At 39.6% G+C, this 27977-nt stretch overlaps 1 protein-coding gene and 1 long non-coding RNA gene across 3 annotated transcripts; both read right to left on the bottom strand.

Moving 5' to 3' along the window:
* Nucleotides 1-975: 975 nt before the first annotated feature.
* mtch2 (mitochondrial carrier homolog 2) lies at nucleotides 976-27937 on the bottom strand. 2 transcript variants are annotated; one of them, XM_061815551.1, is made up of 13 exons: nucleotides 27787-27937; nucleotides 19875-19959; nucleotides 14271-14377; nucleotides 12286-12312; nucleotides 10043-10099; nucleotides 6610-6667; nucleotides 5820-5871; nucleotides 5677-5736; nucleotides 4535-4628; nucleotides 4325-4372; nucleotides 4160-4227; nucleotides 2686-2761; nucleotides 976-1312 (listed from the first exon to the last, which is right to left on the bottom strand). In XM_061815551.1, exons 1-13 carry the CDS (start codon nucleotides 27871-27873, stop codon nucleotides 1226-1228), a joined length of 906 nt encoding a protein of 301 aa, XP_061671535.1. In that variant the 5' UTR covers nucleotides 27874-27937; the 3' UTR covers nucleotides 976-1225. The 2 variants fall into 2 exon arrangements, with proteins under 2 accessions (XP_061671535.1, XP_061671534.1); XM_061815550.1 differs by lacking the exon at nucleotides 12286-12312 and adding an exon at nucleotides 13319-13345.
* Nucleotides 15833-19867, bottom strand: LOC133498557 (uncharacterized). Its single transcript, XR_009794343.1, has 2 exons — nucleotides 18220-19867; nucleotides 15833-16150 (listed from the first exon to the last, which is right to left on the bottom strand). It is a non-coding gene; the product is annotated as an uncharacterized LOC133498557 (long non-coding RNA).
* Nucleotides 27938-27977: the final 40 nt, after the last annotated feature.

Consider the following 27977-nt stretch of genomic DNA (forward strand, 5'->3'; position numbering starts at 1 on the left):
TGGAATCCCCTTGGACCATGATGTTCGCAGATGATATTGTGATATGCAGTGAAAGCAGGGAGCATGCAGAGGAACAATTAGAAAGTTGGAGCCATGCACTGGAAAGGAGAGGAATGAAGATTAGCCGAAGTAAAAGAATATGTGTGTGTGAATGATAGGAATGGAGGGGGAAGAGTGAGGCTCCAGGGAGGAGAGAAGAGGAAAAGAGAAGAAACGGGTCCAAATAGGTAGGAACAGCTGGTAGAAGGTGTCAGGTGTGTTGTGTGACAGAAGAGTCTGCATGAATGAAGGGCAAAGTTTATAAAACAGTGGTGAGGCCAGCCGTGATGTAAGAATTAGACAGTGGCACTGAGGAGACAACAGGAAGCAGAGCTGGAGGTGGCAGAAAAGATGTTGAGGTTCTTGCTCAGAGTGAGCAGGTTGGATAACATTACAAATGAAGAACAGCCAAAGTTGGATGTTTTGGAGACAAGGTTCGAGAGAGCAGACTTCGATGGTTTGGATATGTCCAGAGGCGAGAGAGTGAGTATGTTGGTAGAAGGGTGCTGAGGATGGAGCTGGCAGGCAAAAGAGGAAGAGGAAGACCAAAAATAAGGTTGATGGATGTGGTGAGGGAGGACAGGCTTAGATGGAAAAAAATGACATGCTGTGGCGACCCCTAATGATATATACACACACACACACACACACACACACACACACACACCACACACACACACACACACACACACACACACACACACACACACACACAGGTAATTTTTATTTTATATAATTGATAGAAGCACTTGACTACTGTCAGAGATAGAAAGGTCTCTTGAGTTTCATATTCCAAAATAAGGGGGGGGGGAAAAATAAATCACAAGCCAGACCCACGTGATCATTACAATGTTAGACATTATAATCACATGCAATACGAAGTGTTAAAAAAATGTTTGAGGAATAATGTATGACAAGAAAAACGCAGACAGCCAGTGACCGTTCAACTTGTTATAACAAGATTTTTTTTTTTAATAACTTGGTCCATCAATTAAAGGAAATTCCATTGTATTTGATGTCACTGTTATAAATCTGAAAAACTGATTTGGAAATGATCTGTTTTTACTTCACATAAGGTTATAAACAGGAACAAGTGCATCCACAAATTATTGAAGAACAGGGAATCCCTCAGATGAGACATAGTTGTTTTGCTTTGCATTCTCACACTATTGTTGCGTCATTTTCTTTAATAAAATCTTTTCTGATCAATTGCATATGTCTTTCCTGCTGGAAGCTTCCGGAAGAATAAACTGTTTCCTCTGCTCATGTTCCCCTGGATTAAAAAAAAAAAAAAAAAGTTAGCTGTGAATGAAATTCCAGATACACTCCAGAACTTGAAACAAAATTTTGAGTGAGCATCAAGTTCATTCACCACCAGAGCACGTAGGCAACAATATTACCTTCAGGAATACCTATTCAGTACAACTAACTATTTTAATAATCAATTAATCTGTCTATTTTTACAAGTAATAAAATCAGATAAAAATTACATTTCTGGCCTTTATTAAACTATGTTATTTAAAATTGACACTGAGCAAAAGGCATAAAGAGAGTATGATTCATTTACTGGTTTCGACCATAACATCAGAAAATATGCAAAAATGCTGATCATTGTTTTCTCAAAGTAAAAGCCGACACACACACACACACACACACACACACACACACACACACACACACACACACACACACACACACACACACACACACACACACACACACACACACACGAGAGGAATTCTGGCAATTTTACATCAAACAAGGTCTATAAAGCATGAATCGATTCCCCTTGTTTCCACGACAGTACGAAGTTACTTGCCTCGCTATAGATGTACAAGCTTACAGACAGGTTTCCTTTGTAAAAGTGTAGGTACAAAGAGATAGTACGGCTGAGGTACAACTTGTAAAACAGGGTACCTGCTCGAATTCTGAGCAGCTCAACCGTAAAAGTTGATTTCTGAGCACCTGTTCAGTGCATTGTTACTGAGGATATGATCAAGACTTGAGGGTCAATTGCTAGAAATCATTAAAAAAAAAAAAATCTGTGGTACCTCTACTGATAAAATGAATTTGTTCCGGAAGTCATTTTGTAACAAGATCCATCAACCTTCTCTTTGGTTTTCCTCGGAGTTCCATACTCAGCAGCCTTCTACTAATATACTCACTCTCTCGCCTCTGGACATGTCCAAACCATCGAATTCTGCTCTAATTCCTAAATATCAGTCCATTTTCGGAGCTGGAGTGCTGGAGCCTATCCCAGCTGTCAACGGGCAGGAGGCGGGGTACACCCTGAACTGGTTGCCAGCCAAACGCAGGGCATATAGAGACAAACAACATTTGCACTCACAATCACACCTAGAGGCAATCTAGGATCTTCAATTAATGTTGCATGTTTTTGTGATGTGGGAAGAAACCGGAGTGCCCGGAGAAACCCCCACGTAGGCACGGGGAGAACATGCAAGATCCACATACGTGGGGCCTGGATTTGCACCCCAGTCCTTAGAACTTGAGGCAAAAACTCTACAGCTGCACCGCTGTGCTGCCATATTCCTAAATAGTTGACTTTTAATTTCACATATATTGATCTTATGCTGACATACTTAAGACCAACAAAAAATCTGGTTTAGAGACAAGAAAAGAGCTGACCTCTCTGCTTAGATGTTTCCAGCAGTGAACCCAGGTAGGATATACTGATGCATAGGGGGGTAGTCCTCCAGTGAGCCTGATGAGGAACAATAGTGTGATTGACATTTTTCATTCATTTAAAAACCTTTATTTATCCATGTTGTTGTTTGGCCAATGCTGACCTCCTGAAGCCAGATGAGTAAAGCACCCAAAATGTAAGTAATGGCCCCGTCACACCATGATGTTCTGGTCAGCGTTTTACAGCGTTTGAGGAAATGTTGGTAGTCGCCCATGGTCGCCGGGATAGCTCCAGAAGGGCGTTGTTTGAACGCTAGTGAACGTCAATGATCACTGGGAATCGGCGGAGAACGCCGGTCCGGTAAAAAGTTTTGAACATGCACAAAAGTTCTCACCGAGACCAGCGTTCATGAACGTTTAATTTTAAACGCTGCAGAACGTTCAAGAACGTCCGTGGAACGTTTTACTAAGGTTCGCCGAGCGTTGCACGCGTTTGGCTATCGTCAGTCAGTCGTAACTCTAGCTTTACTTGGTTGTTACTTAATCGTTTGCTTTGCAGTGAATGACTCACTGGCGACCTGTCAACGACCACTGAACAATCCCCGAGCGCACACGGAGTGTAACTAAAGTGAAACGAACGTCGTTTGGTGTCCATTGAGCGTCATTCGAGCGTTTCCCGAACTTCCATGCATATGGGTACATAAACCGATGCTTTGTAAAAGCAGGGTCCTTTTAATATTAAACTAAAGTAGAGTACTATGGAAGATCCAGAAAGCAGCAGTTCGTTTTTGCGGAAAAACTCTACCAGAATATCCTCAACACCCCGGTCCAGGATCCTGCAATCCTTTCTCTGCTTCTTTTGTCTTTTTCTCGGACCATCCTCACTGGGGTTTGCAAGGTGTTTAGGGTCCCCAGGGGGTGTCACATGGTGCGTGACTTCACGGATGTGCTCTTCCTCCTGCAGTTGTTTTTCCTCCAAACACATTGCTCGTGATGAAAGAGGCTTAGCTTTCTTACTAGCATCGCTAGTTGCTGAAGTCTTTTTTTCTTCTCGGTGGCATGATGCTCACTGTTCTAACTCACGACAACATCTGAAGTAACTATGAACTTTCCAACGTTTTAGTGCCGGTTCCACTGTGAAAATTAAACGCCAGCAAAACGCTTTTCTGTCGTTTTTCACCCATTGGTCACACGCTCAACATGCTCGTCTGACGTTGACAAATCGCTCGTCGCTCCCCAATGACCCGTTTGCACAGGCTAATGGTTTTTAGGGGCATCTTATTTGGTTGCTGTTACATGCTTTTCGTCCGTTAGACACACGTTAAGTCATGCGTTGGACACACGTTAATCACACGCCAGATGTGTCATCCGCGTTTGAGAACGCTGAAAAATAGAACGATTGAAATGTTCAGAGGACGTTGACCAGAATGTCATGGTGTGAGGGAGCCTAAAGAAATATATTTCTCTGATAACTCACCCACAGTTATTGACAGCCATGAGGTTTGACACCAAAACAAATGGGTATGTGAGCATGCTGGCAAAGAACTGGATTAAGAGAGAAAAAAAAAAAGCATTCTGTTGAGGTAAATGCTACAAAGACAGATGGTACTATGTATGTAATGTTGGAATACAGAGTGCTTACCCCGGTCACAGCCTGAGAGCAGTTCTTGATTTCTCCTGTGTGGCTCATCTTGAGAGAAAAATAAACCAGTGAAAAAGAAAGTTTCAGCTTTGAACTGCAAGTCAATACTGTGTGTGTGTGTACGTATACACACACACACACACACACACACACACACACACACACACACACACGAGCGCGGTAGACACAATATAAAGAACAAATATATACCGAATCATCAATGGCGTACGTGTTGATGAAGTGAGCCAGTAGGTTACAAATCCATAGAGCGAAGACATCTCCAAGGAGACGGGGGATCAATCCACTGAGGAAAAAGTAAAAGTACAGTATTTACTATAAGTGTGGTCGTACTAAGGAAAAAACTCAGACAGTTCAACAAATGAGTGAAGTCCCTTTGAAGAGTAAGCTTTTGTCCCCGTCTTGGCGTCGAGATCAATTTTCAGTTACTCACGTATGGTTGACTTTGGATTTTAGGAGTTGCTCAATTCTAATGGGTGTGTACTCAGTTTTACAAACCCATTACACGTGCATGTGATGAGAAAATATTGATTCTATCCACTGGGGAACTGTACTTGTACTTATTTTAAAACAGTTTGGATTTTTTTGTTTATTTTACTATTTCAGGAAAACAGAAAGACTTTCCCTGTCTCTAAGGGTTCTAAACTATTCCTTTGACTAAATGCTTAGCTTGTGGTGTTACCTCCACTGTCAACTATCGGAACCTTTTGTTCTGTGTGCATTTCAAAACCCTATCCAACCAAATGACTTCACCACTCCAGTTAAGGATTAGAATCACCTCGAAGAGGACTAATGGAAACAGCCTCCATCAGTACTATTTTTTAACCCCAAGTTTAATGGAAAAGGCAACAAATACTGTATTTTCCACACTACAAGGCATACCTAAAAGCCTTTAATTTTCTCAAAAGATGACTGTGCGATTTATAATCAGGAGATCTTTATATATGGATTAATATTGAGCCTTTAGCGCAGCCCATCTAATGGATGCATAACGTAACCCCAGCCTCTACTGTAGCGTCTATTCTATGTGCCTTATAATGCGGTGTGCCTTATATATGGGAAAAAAAAAAGTTTTAAAATAGGCCAGTCATTGAAAGTGCGCCTTATAGTTCGGAAAATACGGTACTTAAAGGAAAAATACAGTGGTTTTTAGAAATAAGATAACCTTTATTTGTCTCACAGTGGGGAATTTTGCAAACTTACGGATGTATTGTATATCCTTGGCAATTTGGCAGGTGTCAGTATACATAAAATATTTATGAAAGACTTCTAATACACTTTTATCATGATAGCTGGTATTGTCTCTACGAGAGAGAATTAAAGAAGAAACATACGCAAAGAAGCCCAGCATGCCTTCCTCTCTGTAGATGGTGACGATGGAATCAAAAACTCCACTAAAAACAGATGAACATTATTTTCAAAATTGTACAGGCACAATATTTTTTAAACTTGTTTTGAATGCATAAAAAAAAATTACCTGTATTTTGTTTCTCTTCCAATAAACTGCACCATACATCGCAAAGTAATCACTGAAAGACAAGTGTAGAAAAAAACTTGCAATTAATCCGATCAAGTCATTTAAACATATCTAAATGAATTTCACCAAGTTTCATTACAAGGAACATTCAAATGAGACATTTTTCAAGAAACGTCACTGTTTGAAGGTTGATTTAACAAATGTTTGAGCATATCCTCTTCCTGTCAGCCATTTTGGAAATTAGGTCATTGTTGGACACCTGTCAGAAGCAGAGCTGTGATTTGAAGATTCGAACATTTGAACATTTTCAATAAAATCCACATGAGGTAAGAGTTATGTCATTAATGATGGGGTCGTCTTCAAAGTTTACTAGGATCTCTGATCAGTACCTTGGCCCTAGCTAGCACACCACTGAAGATGCTCTGCTGCTCCTTTACATTGGCAAGAATGTTCAAAACTGGCTGTCGTTCTTCGCCTTTGATTTTGGACACCCACTTTTTCACTATGCAGCTTCCCCATGCAACCTTTTGCAAATGTTCATGGTGATTTGCTTCCAAAGTAAGAAATTAAATCACAGTTTTCAGTTTCTGAAGTGCATCCAGCAATTATGTCATTTCCAAAAGGGGTCACAGAAAGAGGGCAGGTTTAAACAAAACTTTGAAAAAAAAAAAAAAATGAAAATTTCAGAAACACAATGGTAAGTACGTTGATTTTAACCGACTGCCATTGTACAGCTACTGTAATCTGACTAAAAGAAAAAAAAAAAAAACTACCAGCAACATTTCCATACCATGAAATGGATGCGTGACTACGGTGGCGAAGGAACGAGCTATCATCTCTTTAGTTGTCTGTGGAGGAAGAAATTTTAAAACATTTGAAATCTGAAATACATTAATAAAGCAAGCAACAGCAAACAACACAATATTGAAATACAATTTGCAGCTGTCATGCCCAAACGAAATCCATAAGTTACCACTTTGTGGAGAAGTTTTTGCCTCTTGTTTTCCTGAGAATGTGCTACAAGTTTGTCTCTTATCAATAGCAGCACTTTCCTGCCTGATATAAAATGTAAAATATAGTACAGTATAGTACACTAATGACTACTAATTATGCAGGTTACAAACAACATTTCCTCAGAAAAAATATCTTCAGTTACATATTATTTTTGGTTTGTGATTGGTCTAGGTATGGATGAACAAAAGAACGTACGTTGTGCTACTCGCGCAGCATGATAATCACTGACTGTGCATAATGCTTGGATGTAAGATGAAAACTAGACCAAAGGTGAAAATCTGTTCAAGGCCAAACTTCTGGCTCCACAGCCTCGATCTTACAATCACAAATTTGATAATAATTGTATAATAAATAATAATAAATACATAATTGTATAATTTTTAAAATACATTTAAAAAAGAATACTATTTAAAGTTACGCTATTTATTGAATTGTAACATCTTGGTAATTAAAACAGCACTTGGTTAAAGTTGGTGTAATCCTGTCAAAATAGGGCTACACTGATAGACTACGAAGAAGTTCCGCTTGCATTTATTGCTTGCTCTTTTTTAAACTGCAGTGTCCGACATTTGTTGTTGTCCCGTAGCTTGGCCACTATTACTGAGTTTCACCCACCGAAAACGGACAAAAACTGCTAACCTTAGTAACCGGAGAAAACCTGTGCATGCATGAGGAGAACATGCAAATGCTGCACAGCTGAGGCTGGATTTGAACCAGGGGCCACAGAACTGTGAGAGAGATGTTCTAGCCAGTTAACCACACCGCCTTTTTTTATCCATCTAGGTTCTGAGCCGCTTATGCTCACACGGGTCGGGGGTTGGTCAACATATTTATTGACTGTGATGAGTACTCTTACACCTATTCCCCCAACCCACCCACCCAAAAACTACCACATCAAGAAGCAACTCATTATGGGGCGATTACTGAGTCAATCATGGTCAGCGGAGTCAGACTGCACCATTTTGCAAAAGTCGCAAAACTGATTTGTAGATGTAACACCCCATCAAGTCATCTTCTGATCTAGTACAAGTTAAGACTTTAATCCGAATAAAATGCTGTGGCATGACCCTTAAAAGGGCTGTCCATGCTCGATTTTTTTTTTTGTGCAGAAATCAAACCATTCTGCAAAGAAGAGTGGCCAAAATATCTCCAGAGAGGTTAAAGACTCATCATCAGTTATGGAAAACGCTTCAGTTCAATTGTCGATGTTGCAGATGGGCCAACCAGTTATTAGGTTGAGGGGGCCATGACTTTTTCACACTGGGCCAGATAGCTTTGAAAATGTTTTTTTTTTCCTTTTTCCAGAGTAAATGAAATCCTTTAAAAATTCTTTATGTCACATGTACTTGGGTTATGCATCCATACATTTTTTGAACTGCTTATCCCACGAGGGTCGTGGGCGTGCTGGAGCCAACCTTAGCAGTCATTGGAAAGGAGGCAGGGCATAAAGCTCGTGCACGTGACATCACCATTTTCACAGCCCCATATTGCCGGTCAAAAAGAGCTGATCGACAGTGTGGGGGACATTGAACCGGAGCAGAATATACACAATGCCCGTGACTTGTTGCAACAGACGAGACAGTTTTTCAAAGAAATCATTCTATGGAATACCAGCTGAAAAGAACAGAAAACATCAAAGGATTTCTGCAATTAAACATGATGGATGGTCCTCAGCCAAATCCCTAAGAATTATTTATAATGCCAAGTTGGGTCATTTGAGAACAATGAGTTACACAAAAAAAATAAAAAATAAAAAAAAAATAAGACGGAGTCATCTCTAACATACGGAAGCGTGCTGCGGCCAAACGTTAAACTTCGGTAAACCTGTCCCCGACAGATATTTTTTTAAAAAATTTTCAGTATGCATTGTTCTCAGATAAGCCCAATGCGCATTTAAAAAAAGAAAATAAACCGTCGGTCACAGTGATGTTTACGCAGGTTAACATCTGGCTGCAACACGCTTCCGTGTACGGGGGATGAAGCCTATCCCAGCACTTTATTTTCTTTTTTTAAATACGCATTGGACTCATTTGAGAACAATGCATAGAGGTAGAGGAGAGTGTAGCTCGACAGCATAGGATGGTGGTGTGGATGACTCTGGTAGTGGGTAGGAAGATTAAAATGACAAAAGTAGAGCAGAGAACCATGTGGTAGAAGCTGAGAAGAAGAATGTTGTGCAGGCTTTTGGAAAGCGGTAAGACAGGCTCTTGATGTACAGGAGGAGCTCCCGGAAGACTGGACTACTACAGCCAAGGTGATCAGAGAGACAGACAGGAGAGTACTTGGGGTGTCTTCTTGTAGGAAAGGGGAGAAGGAGATTTGGTGGTGGAACCCCAAAATACAGGAACTCATTCAAGGAAAGAGATTAGCGAAGAAGACGTGGAACACAGAGAGAACTGAGCAGAGGCGAAAGGAATACATTGAGATGCGACATAGTGCAAAGGTAGAAATGGCGAAGGCTAAACAAAGAGGCATATGTACACCAGGTTGGACACGTGGTGGTTTAAGCAGGGGAACCTTCCGTGCCATGCATGATTTCAAACCATGATGTCTTAGTGTATTACCAACAGTCACCTGTGGAATCGGTGGTCCCAGCTCTTTTCAGGCCATTGACAAAGTCCTGTCGTGTAGTCCTGGGCTGATTCTTTACTTTTCTAAGGATCATTGAGACCCCACGAGGTGATATCTTGCATGGGGCTCCACTCCAATTGAGATTGACCGTCATGTCTAGTTTCTTTGATTTTCCAATGATTGCTCCAACAGTGGACCTTTTTTTCCACCAAGCTGCTTGGCAATTTCGCCATAGCCCTTTCCAGCCGTGTGGAGTTGTACAATTTTGTCTCTGGTCCTCCATGATTTCTAAGTGGGAGAACTTGGAATATAGCAGGGTGTTCAAATACTTATTTTCTTCACTGTATATTTATAAAGTGAGGAAAAAATATCAGAATTTGAGAAGTGCGGCAATACTTTTTCACAGCCCTGGACACGTCCTTGCATAACCTCAGTGACAACTTCCCTGTGAAAACGGCATGCCTGAAGCCTCGCAATGACGATTTTAATCAAATCCTTGGTCGCGTCTCACAATGTCAAAAAGTGAACAGCATGATGAAGAGGACTGATTAAATACCAATGCTAACTAAATTCGGAAATAAAACTGCCATTTAAACGATATAAATAAATAGTTTAACTGTGCTTGTCACATATTTTACCTCATTAACAACATGTTGTAAGGCTCCATCAACAGCCTTCTGTTGGCCTCCCAGAATCTACAAAAGGGGGAAAAGAAAAGCAACTTAGTCCCTTTAGTGCCGAAACAAAATTAGAATTTATGACACAGAAATAGAGTCGACACATCCTATCCACTAAATATACACAGTTTCCCCAAAAACTGAATTTCTTGGAAAAGTGCATTTCAACAATTCCATTTAAAAAGTTAAACTTTTATAGTTTCATAGATTTAGGGCCCATAAGTTAAAACATATTCAAGCATTTTTTTTTACATAATTTGGTCTTCCATTTTATGAAATCCACAAAATTCAGGAATTAAAAAACAAAACAAAAAAAAACAAAACAATACTGTATATAAGAAATCAGCCCAAATTTTCCAAGCCATAAATGTAGAAAAGTATCACACAAAAACCAGGGGTAGGCAACTCATGGCTCTTTAGCACTGCCCTGGTGGCTTCCTGGAGCTTTTTCAAAAGTGTATGAAAATGGAAAAGATGGGAGATAAAAATATGTTTCTGGTTTTAATGTTGTTTCTGTATGAGGAGACACATGACAAGCATTCTTAACATTTTCAAAAGCTGTTAAAAATGTGTGGAATTAATATTAAATTTCAACATCAGCTGTCAATTAAGGTCATAGGCCACGACGCATGCTTCTTTGAGCTCAGCATGGCAGGTGGCTGTCGCAAACAAACCGGTGGGTGTGTGATGGGCCTTGGATCGGAAAGAAAAAAAGAGATTGCCAAGAAGAACAGATGATTCAACAGTTCTTAGACCGAATCATTTGATTTCTTTGCCAACGTTGACGGTTTCCCTAAATGTCTGCTTTGAATGAGTCAAATAACATAATGAGTAATGTGAAGAGATTTCCAGGGAAGGCATGGTACATTTTAAGCCAAGTACCCAGTTGGGAGTGAAAAAGACACTGGCCAGAAAACCCATCTTGCCCAAAGGTGCAAATAGACCTAAAGTGAAAGCCCCCCAACACCTGACAGAACTTGTTTGAAACATGGAATGCTCTTCCTAATTCTTAAAGGTACATGAAGAAATATGCATTTGGAGTATTATCCATCTTTGGATCAACATACCAGTCCAAGCAGAAATTCTCAACCATGAACTACAACAAATCCAAATACCGCAACCGGCTTATCCGATGAGAGCTTGCAGTCATGTGCCAAGATTAACGTGACATCTTACATGCCCGATGTTGATGTTGTCCGAAAAAAAAAGTCACATTAAATGGATAAGAATAAAATTCCGTCACAGGTACATATTTACCAACAAAGTGTCTGTTTAGTCAGTGTATGTGTAAGTATGTGTGTGTGTGTGTGTGTGTGTGTGTATGTATATATATATATATATATATTTAGCCTGTTTAGTCAGTATATCTTTCGAATGAGACAGAGGGATATGATTGTGTTTTGTTGCTCAGGTCCGAGGATAGCTGCGTTATATTTTGCGTGACAAAAGAGGATCCTGATTTTTACCTTGCACAGAGTTTCTTTGCATTTGTAGGGAAAAAAAAATCAACTCCCCACCTTGAATCATATGGAGGAATAAAGCAAAACATATTTGTTTAACGCATGTCATCCACAACAGTATGTACAGAAAATGCTGGCTTTTAGTTGTTTCTGATCTATAACGAGAACCGTGAACAGGGAAAGGGACTCTGTACAAGCTTTACACAATGTGGGACGTTGACACACTTATCTCTTACCTGTTCTAAATGAAGAAGATTTTACATCTTGCACGAATCTTATAAGGAATAGTTCCTAGAAATAGAAATGTCTTTTGTTCTTGATGCTTTGTTGTTCTTTCTTCTGTACCAGGGCAGCACTGGCTACCGGAGAAAAATTCCTTGTGTTTTTACACACTTGGCCAATAAAGCTGATTCTGCTGAGGATGGCCCAACCAATTATTAGGTTTAAGGGCCATTGCTTTCTTGCCTTCTTTCATGCGGGATGAAGTGACTGAATTGTTCCTTCCCCCCCTTAATCAAGCACGCATGGAAAATATTTTAAAAAAAACGCACCATTAAGCATTATTTCACAACAGCATTTTAAGTGCACTTGGGTTATGTTTGTCTAATATTTACATTTGTTTGATTATCTTAGACCGTGAAGTGGGGAAAATATGGAAAAATAAAAATATGAGAAGGGTGCCAATAGTTCACGGCATTGTAATTGTGAGGCTGAACATATGGAAAAATGATGTAATTGACTTACCTCAAATGTCCCTTGTTCGTGACATTTCTGTAGCAAACAAGAAAATAAAGTGAGTTCTATATTGTATTTACAGTGAAATTTAACAAATAAATATGGTCAGCAGGGCATACATTCTGACCATCTTTTTCATAGGAATGTATATATATATATATATATATATATATATATATATATTTAGCCTGTTTAGTCAGTATATCTTTCGAATGAGACAGAGGGATATGATTGTGTTTTGTTGCTCAGGTCCGAGGATAGCTGCGTTATATTTTGCGTGACAAAAGAGGATCCTGATTTTTACCTTGCACAGAGTTTCTTTGCATTTGTAGGGAAAAAAAAATCAACTCCCCACCTTGAATCATATGGAGGAATAAAGCAAAACATATTTGTTTAACGCATGTCATCCACAACAGTATGTACAGAAAATGCTGGCTTTTAGTTGTTTCTGATCTATAACGAGAACCGTGAACAGGGAAAGGGACTCTGTACAAGCTTTACACAATGTGGGACGTTGACACACTTATCTCTTACCTGTTCTAAATGAAGAAGATTTTACATCTTGCACGAATCTTATAAGGAATAGTTCCTAGAAATAGAAATGTCTTTTGTTCTTGATGCTTTGTTGTTCTTTCTTCTGTACCAGGGCAGCACTGGCTACCGGAGAAAAATTCCTTGTGTTTTTACACACTTGGCCAATAAAGCTGATTCTGCTGAGGATGGCCCAACCAATTATTAGGTTTAAGGGCCATTGCTTTCTTGCCTTCTTTCATGCGGGATGAAGTGACTGAATTGTTCCTTCCCCCCCTTAATCAAGCACGCATGGAAAATATTTTAAAAAAAACGCACCATTAAGCATTATTTCACAACAGCATTTTAAGTGCACTTGGGTTATGTTTGTCTAATATTTACATTTGTTTGATTATCTTAGACCGTGAAGTGGGGAAAATATGGAAAAATAAAAATATGAGAAGGGTGCCAATAGTTCACGGCATTGTAATTGTGAGGCTGAACATATGGAAAAATGATGTAATTGACTTACCTCAAATGTCCCTTGTTCGTGACATTTCTGTAGCAAACAAGAAAATAAAGTGAGTTCTATATTGTATTTACAGTGAAATTTAACAAATAAATATGGTCAGCAGGGCATACATTCTGACCATCTTTTTCATAGGAATGTATATATATATATATATATATATATATATAAAATCTAAATTGGACTCCCTTACATCTCAAGACAGTTCGACTACCCACAACAAAATAATATCCAGTACGTGATATAACAATATGATATAAGTTATATCCAGTGCATACGTTTGATGTTGCTCACAGTGGCCAAAGGGAGCGCTCACACGCTTAGTGGGTTTGCTCAGACACATAAAAAATTAGAAGGAACGTTGGTCTTGACAATTTACGTGTTAATTTCATAAACGTTGGTAACAAAACAACCCTGATCCTAAATCAGTATTCACCCAAAAACAGGAAATTCAAGTTAACCGTACTGAGCATGTTCGGAAGTTATGCCAAAAGCATATGTTCCGAGCTTCGTCGAATAGCGAGTACATTTCCGTCGAAAGTCATCAACATCACGAGTCTGTCAAAGGAAATTCAGTTACACTGAAAACATTTCTGGGATACAACACAGGTAATGTTTCACGATTATAAGTATGAGATTGTGATTTACTTTGACTTGATCTAAGTTCTAACCTTAGACTAGTCTGTCCATATATCTAAATGTGAACTGTGTCAATACATTATGATTATGGTATTAGGTAACAACTACATACTCGGGTAAAACAACTTTGAGTTATTTTAAGGTCTTGAGATCAATCCCCAATCACACCCGCAACTTTATATCTGCAGGCATGAATGACCACACCCGTACATTTTTCAAATGTGAGTGACTGCATTATGCCGTGGCCGGTTGATATGCTTACTCTTATCTGAACAACAATCTTTAGGTGCGACTATTTTCACAAACACAAACATACCTGTACGACCTTACTATGCACAACAGTGCCGATGGTCCCTGCGCAAAGCCTTGGACCAAGCCCTTTGAAGAGACCTGCTTTTCCATCAATCTTGATGATGTGTTTTGCTGAAACAAAGAATATTGAAAGTAAGGGTAAAAAGGCAAAGAAAATTGCACTGTGGAAAATATGAAGTGTAACAATACAGATAAGTGTAAAAGTTACAATTTCATCATCTCAAAAAGTGAAACATTTCATACAGATTTAGTCCACTGAAATAGTTCAAGCTTTTATTGTAATTTTGATGATTATGGCTTGCAAATAATGCAAGCTTACAATTCAGTGTCTCAGAAAATAACATAAGACCAATCAAAAAAGGATGTTTTAAATATGGTGATTTCTGTTATCACATAAGACCAACCAAAAAAGGATGTTTTACTTGGTTGGGCCTCTTTCTGCATGAATTACTGCATGAATGGGCCATGCCATGGAGGCGATCAGCCTGTGGCAACAGCATAGATGTACTGGTCCTGGTTGCTTTTATAGCTGCCTTCTGGGGATCTGTACTGTTGAGTCTGGTGTCTTTTGACAACAGTCCAAGTCAGAGGAGTTTGCTGGCCAATCAAGCACAGTGAGACCATGGTCATTGCAGCAGCTACTGGTGTATTTGGCAGCATGGACTGTTTCCAAGTTCTGCTGGAAAATGAAATCAGTAAATCCATACAACTTATCAGCAGAGGGAAGGCGGTAGATGAGACTGTGGATTTCAGAAAACACAATGGTCCTACACCAAAGGATGCCACAGCACCCCAAAATGTTACTGATTTTGGAAACTTTTCACTGGACCACAAGCAATGTGGATGGATTCTGTGATCCCCACTCTTCTGCAAGATGATTTTACCTTGATTTCAAAATGAAATACAAAATTTCCCTTCTTCTGAAAAGCAGACTTTGGACCATTGAGCAACAGTCCAGTTCTTCTTCTCCTTCTAAAATGCTTCTGACATCTCTGGTTCGAGAGTGGCTTGAGGAATGCAACATTTATAGTGAATGTGTAGTGTTTGTCTGTGTGTTGTGGCTCTTGATGCACTGACTCCATCTTCAGTCCACGCCTTATGAAACTGCTCCAAATTCTTGAATGGATTTCCTCGACTGTCCTCTGTAGGATGTGTCTATTCCTGTTGCTGGTGCACCTCTTCCTTTTTACCTATACTTGGTTGGATGCAGCACACTGTGAACAACCAGCTTCTTTAGCAATGACCTTTTGTGGCCTAGTCTTATTTTGAAGGGTGGTGACGTCCTTCTGATGTGTTCAATCAGCATTCCTCCCCATGATTGTGTCGCCTACTGACCCTGATAGAGAGACTGTTAATAATCTTAGGAAACCGCTGCAGGTTTTTTTTTGAGTTACCGTAATTTCCGGCCTACAGAGCGCACCGGATTAAAAACCTCACCCAGTACATTTGTAAAAGAAATAGAATTTGATACATACATAAGCTGCACCTGTGTAAAAGCCGCAAATGCCCACATTGAAACCCGCATTGAAACATGAGATATTTACAAAGAAAGACGGTACACAGAAAGAGTTTTCAAAGTTTTAATACCTTATCTTATCTTAACATAGCAGCAACATGGTAATACAAACAGGGCTGGTTGAAAAATAAATAAATAAACCAGCCACGGCGGTAGCACAGCACAAACAGTTAAAAAAAAAAAACATACCGATAAAAATCACTAAGACACGGCAGTAACACAGCAACAACACGCTAGCACAGCGCTAACAGGGCCGGCAAAAAAAAAAAAAAACAACAAAAAAAACATACCGGTAAACGTCACTTCCTCGGCACATATATTTCACTGGGCTCACTCTTCCCTTTTCCGCTTGAGTGACCCCTTTGCGGCTGTTAGAAAAAAATGCACAAATTAGCCGCATAAGCCGCAGGGTTGAAAGCGTGTGAAAAAAGTTGCGGTTTATAGGCCGGAAATTACGGTCATTCGCTGTTTAGTTTCTGATATTGAATGTTTTCACAACATTCACATTTTCTGAAATTACAAATAAAAATTACAAAATACACAGGGCTTGAAATATGCAGTCTATTGATTATATATAATATAAAAGTTTCACTTTCTGAAAAGAATGATAAAATATTGAAGTGTTTCAGGATATTCATTTTTTTTTTTTTTTAATTTTTAGATGTACCTGAACATGTTTGTATAAAACAGTTCAATCCATGGGTCTTGGTTCGGTATGTTATTAACAATACATAATTTTATATTTACTTTATCAACTTGTGATGATGAGAATCAGCAAATAGATCATTGTAGCACACTGATGCACTAAACTGCATGATTCTCTTCCCCCAAAACAATCACACTGAGATCTTAGCTTGACTGGTGATTTTTGTGTTGTGACATTCACTACATTGCCAAAAGTATTCGCTCACTTTCTTTGACTCACATGACTTTATATGACTTCCCATCCTCAATTTACAGGTTTCAATATGACGGTCCATCCTTTAAAGTCATACTAGCTTCATTTCTTCTGGGAAATTTGTCCACCAAGATGAGTTGTGTTTATGTGAATTTCTAACCATTTTTCCAGAAGTGCATTTGAAAGGTTACACTGATATTGCACGAGAAGGCCTGGTTCTCAGTTTCCATTTTAAGTTATCCCAAACGTATTCCATCAGGTTGAGTTCGGGACTCTGTTGAGGCAAGTTCATCAACACCAAATTCTGTCACGTATATATTTATAGACATTGCTTTGCGCAGTATAGTAGTTATGTTGGAAGAGGAAGGAGCCAGCTCCAATTTATTCCCACCAAGTTGGTATGGTGAACTGTTCAGAGTTCCTTTCAATGGCACTATGGGGGCAAGCCCAGCTTCTTTTTGGAGTCACAAAGAACCAACACAGGAACGTATAAGTGGACTGAGTGAGCTCAAGAAGAGGCATTTGTTTGCCGAGGTATAGTATTTAGCCAATAGGAATTGCTGAGATCCCCACCTATTCCCTATTGTCTGTGGTGTACTTTCTCTGTCGGTCAGTGTCAATGGCAAACTTGAAAAAAAAAAAGGTAGGACATTTAATTCAATGTGTACAACTGTTGGGGGGAGAATCTATGAATGTTACTTTAGTCTTGTTGTGACCATGAAAGTTACCTGACAACTGAAAAGCAATTTGATGTTACAATAGTGACACTACAGAGAAAGATAGCTAAACTAGTGGTGCCGTTAGAAGACACCACTGCAGTGTTTGGGTGAAAGCATAATGTTAAGATGCACAGCGTGAAAGGGGAAGTCCGGTGATTGAATTAATAATGTATCCGATAGGTCACGTTATAAGTACTGTAACTAAAAAAATCGGAGCTTAATCCGATATCATTTAAGGTTGTTTTGAGAATATTTTTAATCGGCAATTTTTAATGTTCCTGGTCGCCGCCATTTTGGCGCGTCATATGACCTACGTGCACGGATGTGAGGTGTCATCCACAAACAAAGAAATCATCGTCGGTTTGAAGTGTCTTCACATTTGATACCACCACGATCGGACATGGTAAAATACCTTATTGTATGGTGAAATTTTGCCATAATTTGGATAGAAATAATTCAAGGAATGTTCGGTGGCATGTTCTCCCCAGTAAGAAAAAGAATCATTTAAGGACCGGAAACCGGAGTGCCTGGAGAAAACCTATGCAGGCACGGGGAGAAAATGCAAAATCCACAATTAAACCCCCCCCCCCACCCACACACACAAAAACTACACACACACACACACACACAAAAAAATACAACCGCCACAAAAATCCAACCTGGGTTCTCAGAGCTGTAAGGCCAACACTTTACCAGCTGAGAAATCGTGCTGCTGTTGTGGAGGCTACATTAACTTCTACCAAGCCAAAGATCATTTCATTCACTTGGACCCCGGCCACCCTGTGGGCTAAAACAACTTTCCCCACAATAGAAGGCCTACCTTTCACTGATGGGTTCTACCATCCTTCATGGCCACGAGTGCGGTCCTCCGCTGCTCTAAAATCGATAGGATGGATGAATGGCGTGTCCTGCGCGTCGGCCTCTGCGTAGTCAGACTCACGTCATTCCCGTCCAAAGAATCATCCGAATATTCAATATTATTTACAGCCAAAGGTTCAAATCTGTATGGACGTATTCCCAGGGATGAGAATGACTTTCCTCCTGGATATTTTTTGCTCCTATCGGAACACAGAGTGCACAGCACTTTGCCAGGAATGTCCACTTTTTGTACGTGTTCGGTTAGACATGTTGATACCGTTTTCGGTCCTATCTGCACGGGTACACTTTTTTCAAGCCATGCCCGTCTGAAACAGTTTTTGATTCCAGCATTCTTGTCAATTGCCCTCGCTCCATCTACATCCTTTTTTTCTAACACTTTCGCCATCGTAAATCTTTTAATACACCGTCGCTCCGTTTGCGCGAAGTCCCATGCGCCATTACTTTGATAACTAGCAAGTTACACTGCGATTTCTGAGAACCGAGAACACAAGTACAAGACAATGGTGAAACTTGATTTACCACTAACACGATTGGATCGTTATACTGTATAACTCTGTTGTCCAATCGAGTAATCTGCCGCAAACAAGTTGTAATGCTTATGTCGGAAAATGCAAATATTTACACTATCGAGCAAGTTAGAATGGCATATGATAGTCGTGCTGGTGCTAGCACTAAGCTGAACTTTCAGCTCGGAGCCCACCACCGAGAGGCAGGCGCACGATACCCCACTCCCCCCCCCAAAAAAAATAAAAAATCTCAAGGGATTTGCGCTTATCTCGAGAATGGTCATTTTGGTCTGAAAAAGTCGCAAATCCGCCGATCAGCGGAAAAGTCTCATCCCTGTATTCCTCAGTGTTCCCTAGCAACCGATAGTGCTATTTTTTCATCAGATGAGGATAAGTCCGATAAATCAGCGCTGTCCATGATTGTGTAGGAATTTAACCGACCCTTTGTTTACACACTTAATCTCCCACGCGTCGGCATCCAACTAGTCAGACTCCGCATCATTCCCGTCCAAAGAACCATCTGAATATTCAACATTATTTACAGCCACAGGTGCAAATCTGCATGGACGTATTCTTCTGTCTTCCTGAGCTACTGATATTGCTATTTCTTCATCAGATGAGGACAAATATGAGAAATCAGCGCTGGCCATGTTTGTGTAGAAACATAACCGAGCCTGTTTGCGCACATGAGATGTCACATCCGCACACGTAGGTCATGTGACTCGCCAAAATAGCAGTGACAGGGAGCATTCAAAATTGCCGATAAAAATAGTCTCAAAACAACATTAAAAGCTATCGGTTTAAGCTCAATTTTTCTAGGTACAGTACATATGTCATGATCGTATACATTGTTAATTCAATCCCTGGACTTCCCCTTTAAGAGCCCTCTTGTGTTCAGAGATGAAAACCTCGGGGAACCGATTCTTAGTCTCATCATACCTGGTCCATAGCCCGAAAACCAATGTATCTAAGAATTCCTGGTGGATTTCTTGTTGATTATGGAACAGCTCTCGATTAAAGTCGTATCTCTTGCTTTTACAAAAGGATATTTGGTTGCATCGGGTTACATTCCCAACAGAGTGTGACGTACCATAAGCAAAGAGTCCAGGCAACTGGTAGACCTGTCTGCCAAATATGTTTCTGCCCAGTGTAGGAGGGAGTGGCTCGTGTCCTACCTATGAACACCAACAATCAACATAAATCAGTTTTAAGCATCTACATTTTGTTTGTTCCACAAACAAGTATCAAGAGAGAATATGTCGTGCATTCATCTGCAGAGGTTGCATAATGGCAACTGGACTGTTCTTGTTTGTTGAAGATGCCTTACCTTTAATCCAGAAGGCTTCTTAAATCCTAAAATGTATTTTTTACATATGTTTGCCTTGGTGCGTGTGTCCCCTGGGGGTGGTCAATAATAGAGGCTATTCACCAAAAAGCCCATTAATTAACAGTTGTTCTTGGATGTAAAATATTCCTGTGACCCCTTCAGTCCAGTAAATTGCAGTACAAAAAAATTAAGGCCAAACAAAGATATAGTGTGGAACAGTGATACTCAAAATGTAGTAAGTGTACCACAAGTGGTATGCGGCCTACCTATTGTGGTACCAAAGGAATAACTGAATTATATTAAAATCAAATTTATAATTAGGGATGTCCCAATCCAACTTTCTGACTTCTAATCCAATACTGTAGCCTTTGGTTTTGGCCGATATGATCTTACAGTGAAGAAAATAAGTATTTGAACACCCTGGTATATTGCAAGTTCTTCCACTTAGAAATCATGGAGGTGTCTGAAATTTTCATTGCAGGTGCATGTCCACGAAGATGTAAAATCTAAAAGGAAAAATCCAGAAATCACAATGTGTGATTTTTTAACAATTTATTTGTGATACAGCTGCAAATAAGAATTTGAACACCCGAGAAAAACAATGTTAATATTTGGTACAGTAGCCTTTGTTTGCAATTACAGAGGTTAAATGTTCCCTGTAGTTGTTCACCAGGTTTGCACACACCGCAGGAGGGATTTTGGCCCACTTCTCCACACCGATCTTCTCTAAATCAGACAAGTTTCTGGGCTGTCGCTGAGAAACAGAGTTTCTGCAATGATGCTGACTTTGTATTGGTCCGTTGTGGTAAAGAGTGAGCTCAGTCGAAAGGTGAAACTCTGAATTTACCAGTCAATCTACATTCCTACCCTCACCTATGGTCACAAGCTGTGGGTTGTGACCAAAAGTACAAGATCCCAGATACAACCGGGCGAAATGAGTTTCCTCTACAGGGGGTCCGGGCTCTCCCCAAGATATAGGGTGAGAAGGTCAGTCATCCGGGAGAGGCTCAGTGTCAAGCCGCTGCTCCTCCGCATTGAGAGGAGCCAGATAATGTGGTTGGGGCATGTGATTCGGATGCCTCCTGGACACCTCCCTGGTGAGGTGTTTCGGGCATGTCCCACAGGAAAAAGACTCGCAACCAGAGTTTTCCTTTGTGCAATGCAAAGCACTATGATGCAGAGACAATGTCTCTAGGCTGGCCTGGAAATGGCTCAGGATCCCTCCAGAAGAGCTGGAAGAAGTGTCTGGAGAAAGGGAAGCAAGGGTATGCCTGCCGAAGCTACTTCCCCCATGATCTGACACAGGGAAGCGGCAAAAGATAGATGGATTGAGTACTTTCTTTTTTTTTTTTAAAACAGATTCCAGTCATAATTAACTTATTACAGTACCGTAGTTATTTAAGAATCATTTGTTATAAAACTTTACGTACAATTTCTAACTTATGTGATCGTCATTTTAATCTACTACATTTTACTGAAAATATAGTTTCATGATTTTTTTTCCCCAATGGTAAAGTGTAGTTTGTTCAAACTACAGTATATAATGTTCAGGTTGGCCTCCTGGTTCAGGATGCAGCCTGTCAAACTTGTTCAACCTTTTGAAGTGAGTAACTAAAAAAAATGAAAAAAAAAAAGAAAAAAAGAAATAAAACAATGTTCAAACTAGAATTTCACAGTAGCTAACAACATTGTACACATTTTAGGAATAAAATCTCTGCGTCCTTTTAGATACATCCTTGGGCCAACGATGCCACTGTATTTTAATAGTGATCTTAAAATCTATACCTATGAACCTATGTGACATGTTCATATATAACTCGGTCAAAGAGGCACAATGATGTCATAAAGGGTGACCCACAACCCAGAGTTTTCCTTTGTGCAATGCCTAGCACTATGATGCAGAGAACTCATCTTTTTGATTTTTCTTGTGTTGTACATATTTGCTCTTGTAACATTGTGAGCTTCATTGAAAATATTCACAATAAATCCCCAAAGAGAATTCTTCACAAATTACAGCAGAATACACAACCCTTTGATGAGCTTCATACATTAAATGTTAGCAGACAAAGACGACAACTACTATCACTTGAGATTTTTATACCAATTATGGTATCCATAGACGAGATTACCTGTGAAATACCTGAACTTATTCTCCTATCATTTGGTTTACATACACGCTTGCTAACTATTGGCGCATGTTTTCCATACTGTCTGGAAGAACATTATAGTACTATCACACAGAACATCAACTGCAAAAGATGGCAGTAACCTTTCAGTTCCCAAAGTCTGCACTTTTTGTGGTCATTTCAATTTTCATTCCAAAACAACTGTAGTACTGTGCAATAAATAGAACATTCATTTTAATATTACCTTTTAAAAAGTTACTGAGTGATACTGTACATGCACAATACACCTGTTTTTAGCCCGTTATGGACCTTTTATTCACAATGTGCTTTGATGTGATCTCACGTTTCGGAGTTGTGATCTCACATATCGGAGTATGTAACTTGTAACTACAGTGGAACCTCGAGTTCCAAACAAGCAGGTTCACCAACAATTTGGGCATAGTCCAAAATTTTCTAGAATACGTACATCTAGTTATATATTTGGTTTGCAAAGTCTTGCCATTGATGAACGTAAGGATCAACATTGTGCTTCTACTTGTGGTGCATTACTATCATTGACTCCATGCAAAACACTTCGATGTAAGCAGAAAACCTGTCTGTGCTGCGGCATAAGTATCTGTTCTGGGTAGAAATGCCATCTTCAAATCCTTATTTGTGAATAACATAAGTGAATCTGGTAATCATTTTTGTAAAAAAAAAAAAAAAAAAAAATACTATACACAGTATGTGTTACTTAGCGAATTGTAGTGTCTCCTTAATTAAGACAATGAACAATCAAATGTCGGCATAATCATGTCAACACGGCAGTCCATGGTTGTGTTTGCTTGACAGAAGTTCTACATATACACATTCAAGCAAATCACAGATGGACCCATGAGCTGCCAGATTTTGAGGATGACTGAAGGAGGCATGATATCGTCACATGGAACTACTTCCAAAAAAAAAACAAAAAAACTAAAAGTGCTTAACAGTCAATCAATGACACTCGAGGTAAAAAGTGAAACTGCTAAAGACAGTGCTCTGTAGAGTTTAGTCCAGGGAAAATTTGTCTTTTGCTGTTCAGAAAAAAAAAAAATCTGAAGGAGGGAAGTGACAGTCATTCAAAAGATTAATTGCTTTTGATAATTTTTTATTACTTCCCTCACACTATCACTAGCAACTAATTTTTTTTTCCCTCCTGTCGAAAAAATAGTGGGGGGGGGACACAATATACAGTGTGCCTATACAGTATATACACTATATTGCCAAAAGTATTTGCTCACCTGCCTTGACTCACACATGAATTTTAGTGACTTCCCATTCCTAATTGAGAGGGTTCAGTATGACAGTTCACCCTTTCCAGCTATAAAAGTTTCCTCCAGCAAAGCTTTTGGCTTGCCCTGTTCGGGGTTTCCACAGCGTGTCATTTTTTTCCCCATCTAAGCCTATCTCCTGCATCTTCCTCTCGAACACCCTCAAGTTTTCCCTCATAACATCCATGAACCTTCTCTTTGGTCTGCCTCTCGCTCTTTTACTTGGAAGCTCCATCCTCAGCACCCTTCTACCAATATCTACCAATATACTCACTCTCTCGCTTCTGGAGATGTCCAAACCATCCAAGTCTGCGCTCTATAACCTTGATACAAAACATCCAACTTTGGCTGCTCCTCTAATGAGCTAATTTCCAATCCTATTCAATCTGCTCACTCCTAGAGAGAACCAAAACTTCGGAGTAACACTCGGAAATTCTGTGTGTGGATTATGGGTGTGTGGAATGAATCTAGCTGCCAGCGTTCAATACGAAAAAGGCTCTGACTACAACGACCCCCTTCTCCCCCACCCAGGAAAAACTAATTAGATATATATAAGTCATGTAATTGGCCTATTCCGAGTACAAAACAACAAATTAAACCAAAAGTTAACACATTTTCATGTGTCTTTATCTTGAGGACAAGATCATGCTGGTCAGTACTGTTCATCCACAAATTCTCCTTATGAACCTTGATTTCTGCATTGAGGCATAGTCATATTGAAACAGGAAGGGGCTATCTTCCCCACAGAGTTGGAAATGTCCAAAATATCAACCCCTGAAAAGAAATCAGAATGATTTAGCATACAGAGAGGTTTGAGGCCAGATTAGGGTGTACCCTGCCTCTCTTTCGAAGATAAATGGGATAGGCTCTGGCACGGCTGCAATCCTTGTGAGGATAAGTGGTACAGAAAAAGGACAGATGGAAATAGTTTGGGGATTTTCCCTACCTGTTCCATTATGTCTGCGCACTGGTGCACAAAGCAAGCTCCATAAGGACAAAGAGGGGGAGAATGTGGTATAGATTAGGAGTGGGCAACCTTTAACACTCAAAAGAGCCATTTCGACCCGGTTTCCACAGAAAAGACAACACTAGGAGCCGCAATCACTTATTGACCTATGAAATGAAGAGGTTAGCTTGTAAATATTTTTTTGTGTCCACTGTGTCTATACACCCTCTAAAGAATGTATACATATCTTTAAACTTGTAAAATACCGAGTTGCTTATGAAATCCATGTTAAAGAAAATTTAATTTTATTCATTAATCACAAACACATTTTTAAATCTTACTGAAAAAGTTGAATGTTTCTTTCAAATGAAATAAAAAGCCGAACTTAATTTATCGATCTAGTATCAAGCCATCATCCTTAGGACTTTTGTAGCGCAAAGCAGCGCCTTAACATGAATCTAAAAATATTGTACTGTCAGATCTGTAATTAGAAGAGTACTCCTTTAAGAACAGAGGGGGCGGAGTAAGGTCGAAGAGGGGAAGAATAAGTATAGCCGAGCAGCTTGTTGTTATTGCAGTTATAATGAAGAAAAAAAGCAACTAACAAACTCAGCGGTGACTCCTGGTCCTCATTGCCGAGGATATTACAATACAATGGGTGGGTGGGGGGAAGAAGCACTATTTCACTGAACAATAAATAACCAAAATAACTGCCGGAATATTTATTTTACCTCCTCTTGAACCTCTGCGCACAGCGTCTGCAAAACAGGTCTGTAGTAACATCTTTACCGAGTACTGTAAGCTGCCATATGGCAGGCGTGAAGGCGTCTTGGAGTGTGACGCATATTTTGAGTGATAATGTATTTCGAGATCTTAATCTTACAAATTTACAATGAATAAAAACAAATAATATACTTTGTTCAGATACTTTGCAGTTTTAGTGTCGCTGGGCTTTCCGTGCATGCCAGCTGTCAAATCTGCCTGCAGGCACATCAAAATGTGCTGTTAAATGTCTCTGAAGAAGATGATCACCCTAATTGCACAAGGTTTGAAGAAAGAAGTTACAAAATTTGACTTAATAAGAAGACAATGTACATTTTTGAGAAAAATTGCATACACTTCAAGCGGACACTTATTTTCCCAAGCCACGCAGAGCCGCAGGTTGCTGACACCTGGTATAGAGCTTGTGCACGTGACGTCACAGTTTGCACAGCGCCATATTGCCGGTCAAACGTAGCTGCTCTGCAGTGCGGGAGTCATTGAACCGGAGCAGATTTTTCAAATTGCCCGAGACCTGTTGTGCTGTTGGTTGTCACAAGAGATGACACAGTTCTTCAAAGATATCATTCTATGGAATACCAGCTGAAAAGACCAGAAAAGATCTATGGATTTGTGCAATTAAACGTGATGGATAGTGCCAAACCAAATACACACGCCTGTGTAGGGATCATTTCATTTCAGGTAGAAATTATTCTTCTCAATTGTTTTCAGTGACAAATAATTGAATTAACATGCTTTTTGTTGTATCTTCAACACCCTGACTACGAATCATCTAGAAAACATCTGGATCATAATTAGCTGGGTTCTCCAGGTTGTCAGTCAACCCTACTATTGACTTATGCAGCAGGAAGGCTGAATGAGTCATGCATTACCATCATTATGTTCTAGTTTTGAAGAATACAGTTGGAGGGAAAAGAATATTAAACCTTTTGGAATTTCTTCTGGAATTGGTCAAAAAATGTGGCCTCATCATCATCATCGAAATATTAACAATGCGTATTTAAAAAAATGCAACTGTCACAGAAAGGTTTATGGAGGTTAACATGTGGCAGCATATGCTTCTGTGTGCGGAGATGACACCCTATTCAATTTTTTTCCCCCAATCATAGTTGATGAATGCAAGTTTGTGTAAAACCAGGGGTAATTTATTTAAATATTACTATTTGTATTGAAAAAATTGGAGTGGATCCATCACTATGTGGGATTTCTTCCTGATTGAAAGCAGATCCAGCAATGAATTATTTGTATGCGTCCAGACTTCTATATGCTGTCAAACTCTTCTGTGTAAATCTCAATGACTTATTCACCATACATGTGTATATCCAGTTGTCCAAGACAAGCAGAAGTGAATTAACAGTCAAATTTCTTATTGGTGAAAACATCGACATTAAATATGGATCTTCTCTGCCAAGTGTCTCTCACTTTTCCATCTACCCTCGTTTATTATCACGGTAACGGACAAAACTCTGGGTGTCGTGCTATAAGACATTTTCGTCTCGTCTCAAAGGAATTAACTTGCAACATCTTGGTTTGTTTGACCGGCAATATGGCGATGTCACGTGATTTTATGACGTAGCTGCACGAGCTCTATAGATGAACTTGAGTTTTGCCCTCAAATCGATTGAACACCCTTGACTTGATTTCCAGTGGACAGTGACACAGGCCTTCTTGCCCAACATCAATTTGTGACTTTACAAATATGGTCCTGGAAAAATGGGAAAAAATTCCCATAAACTCACTAACCGAAAGCCGTCCCACATGAGTTTAAGATTGTGTACTGTAGCTGAACAGGGTAGACGAAAGACCTATCAATTGTATGGATTTAGAATGCGATATCACCTAAAATCACACGTGACTGAAGGAAGGTGAACAAATATTTTGAGCAATACGTAAATAAAATGTAAATACATTTTATTAATTATAATACATGAAATTGCAAAAATAAGAAGACAGATTAAGATGAACAAAAAAAAAAAATTGGGGTTTGTTTAGGGCAGGGTTGGGTGGTGAACCATTATCCATTTAATCTAACGTGGAGGTTTGCACACTACATTGTCTTACCCCATAACGTGGTTGAGAACATCGGAAAACTAGTTGACACGAACCGATGTATTAAACGGAGATGCACTGCGGTTCAATAAAAGATTTATGTATATTCAACATCACTATTAACATTGCTCATCTCTATCCAACTCGTCAGTTGAAAGATAACAGAAGGTCAAAAGGGACATTTCACGGACTGTGAAGATTAGTCAGGGTGTCACCGGCGTAAAGGCGTCAATATTTGTTGTGTTGTTGTTTTAAATGCACCATGTACTTAATCATGCCGTGTATACTATTATACACTCCTGATCACTTACTGATAGGGGGGAGTATACTAAAATACACATTTATTTCTTTACGTTAAAACACGTCTCAAAGCTCATAAGGTCGACAAGCGAGCTAATAAATATTGATTCTCCCTGATAAGCAATTGTCATGTAAATACAACTTCTCAGCAGCTGCGAGGTGAACAAAGCAAGCGCTCTTACCTGAACCAACACTTTAATGTACATCAAAGGATGGGATAAGACAGTAAGCCCGGATCCCAATATTACTTGGCCACACGTGTCCGCCATTTTTAGAACTACAGCGTCACCGGAAGGTCTTGTTTCACTTTCTTTACCGAGTATTCGAGCACATTGTGCACAGAATGACTACCGCCACCGAGCGTTTGATTCTG

The sequence above is a fragment of the Syngnathoides biaculeatus genome, chromosome 3, assembly GCF_019802595.1.
Source record: "Syngnathoides biaculeatus isolate LvHL_M chromosome 3, ASM1980259v1, whole genome shotgun sequence".
In the NCBI taxonomy this organism is placed as follows: domain Eukaryota; kingdom Metazoa; phylum Chordata; class Actinopteri; order Syngnathiformes; family Syngnathidae; genus Syngnathoides; species Syngnathoides biaculeatus.

Bases quoted from the DNA above. Each gene is read 5' to 3' on its own strand.
- mtch2 (XM_061815551.1), bottom strand. From the start codon at position 27,873: ATGGCGGACACGTGTGGCCAAGTAATATTGGGATCCGGGCTTACTGTC. The intron at 12,313-14,270 runs GTATGTTTGTGT...TGTTTGCTACAG, and splicing joins TGCATAGTAAGGTCGTACAG to AAATGTCACGAACAAGGGAC. The intron at 1,313-2,685 runs GTCAGCTCTTTT...TTTTTAATCCAG, and splicing joins GGAAACATCTAAGCAGAGAG to GGGAACATGAGCAGAGGAAA.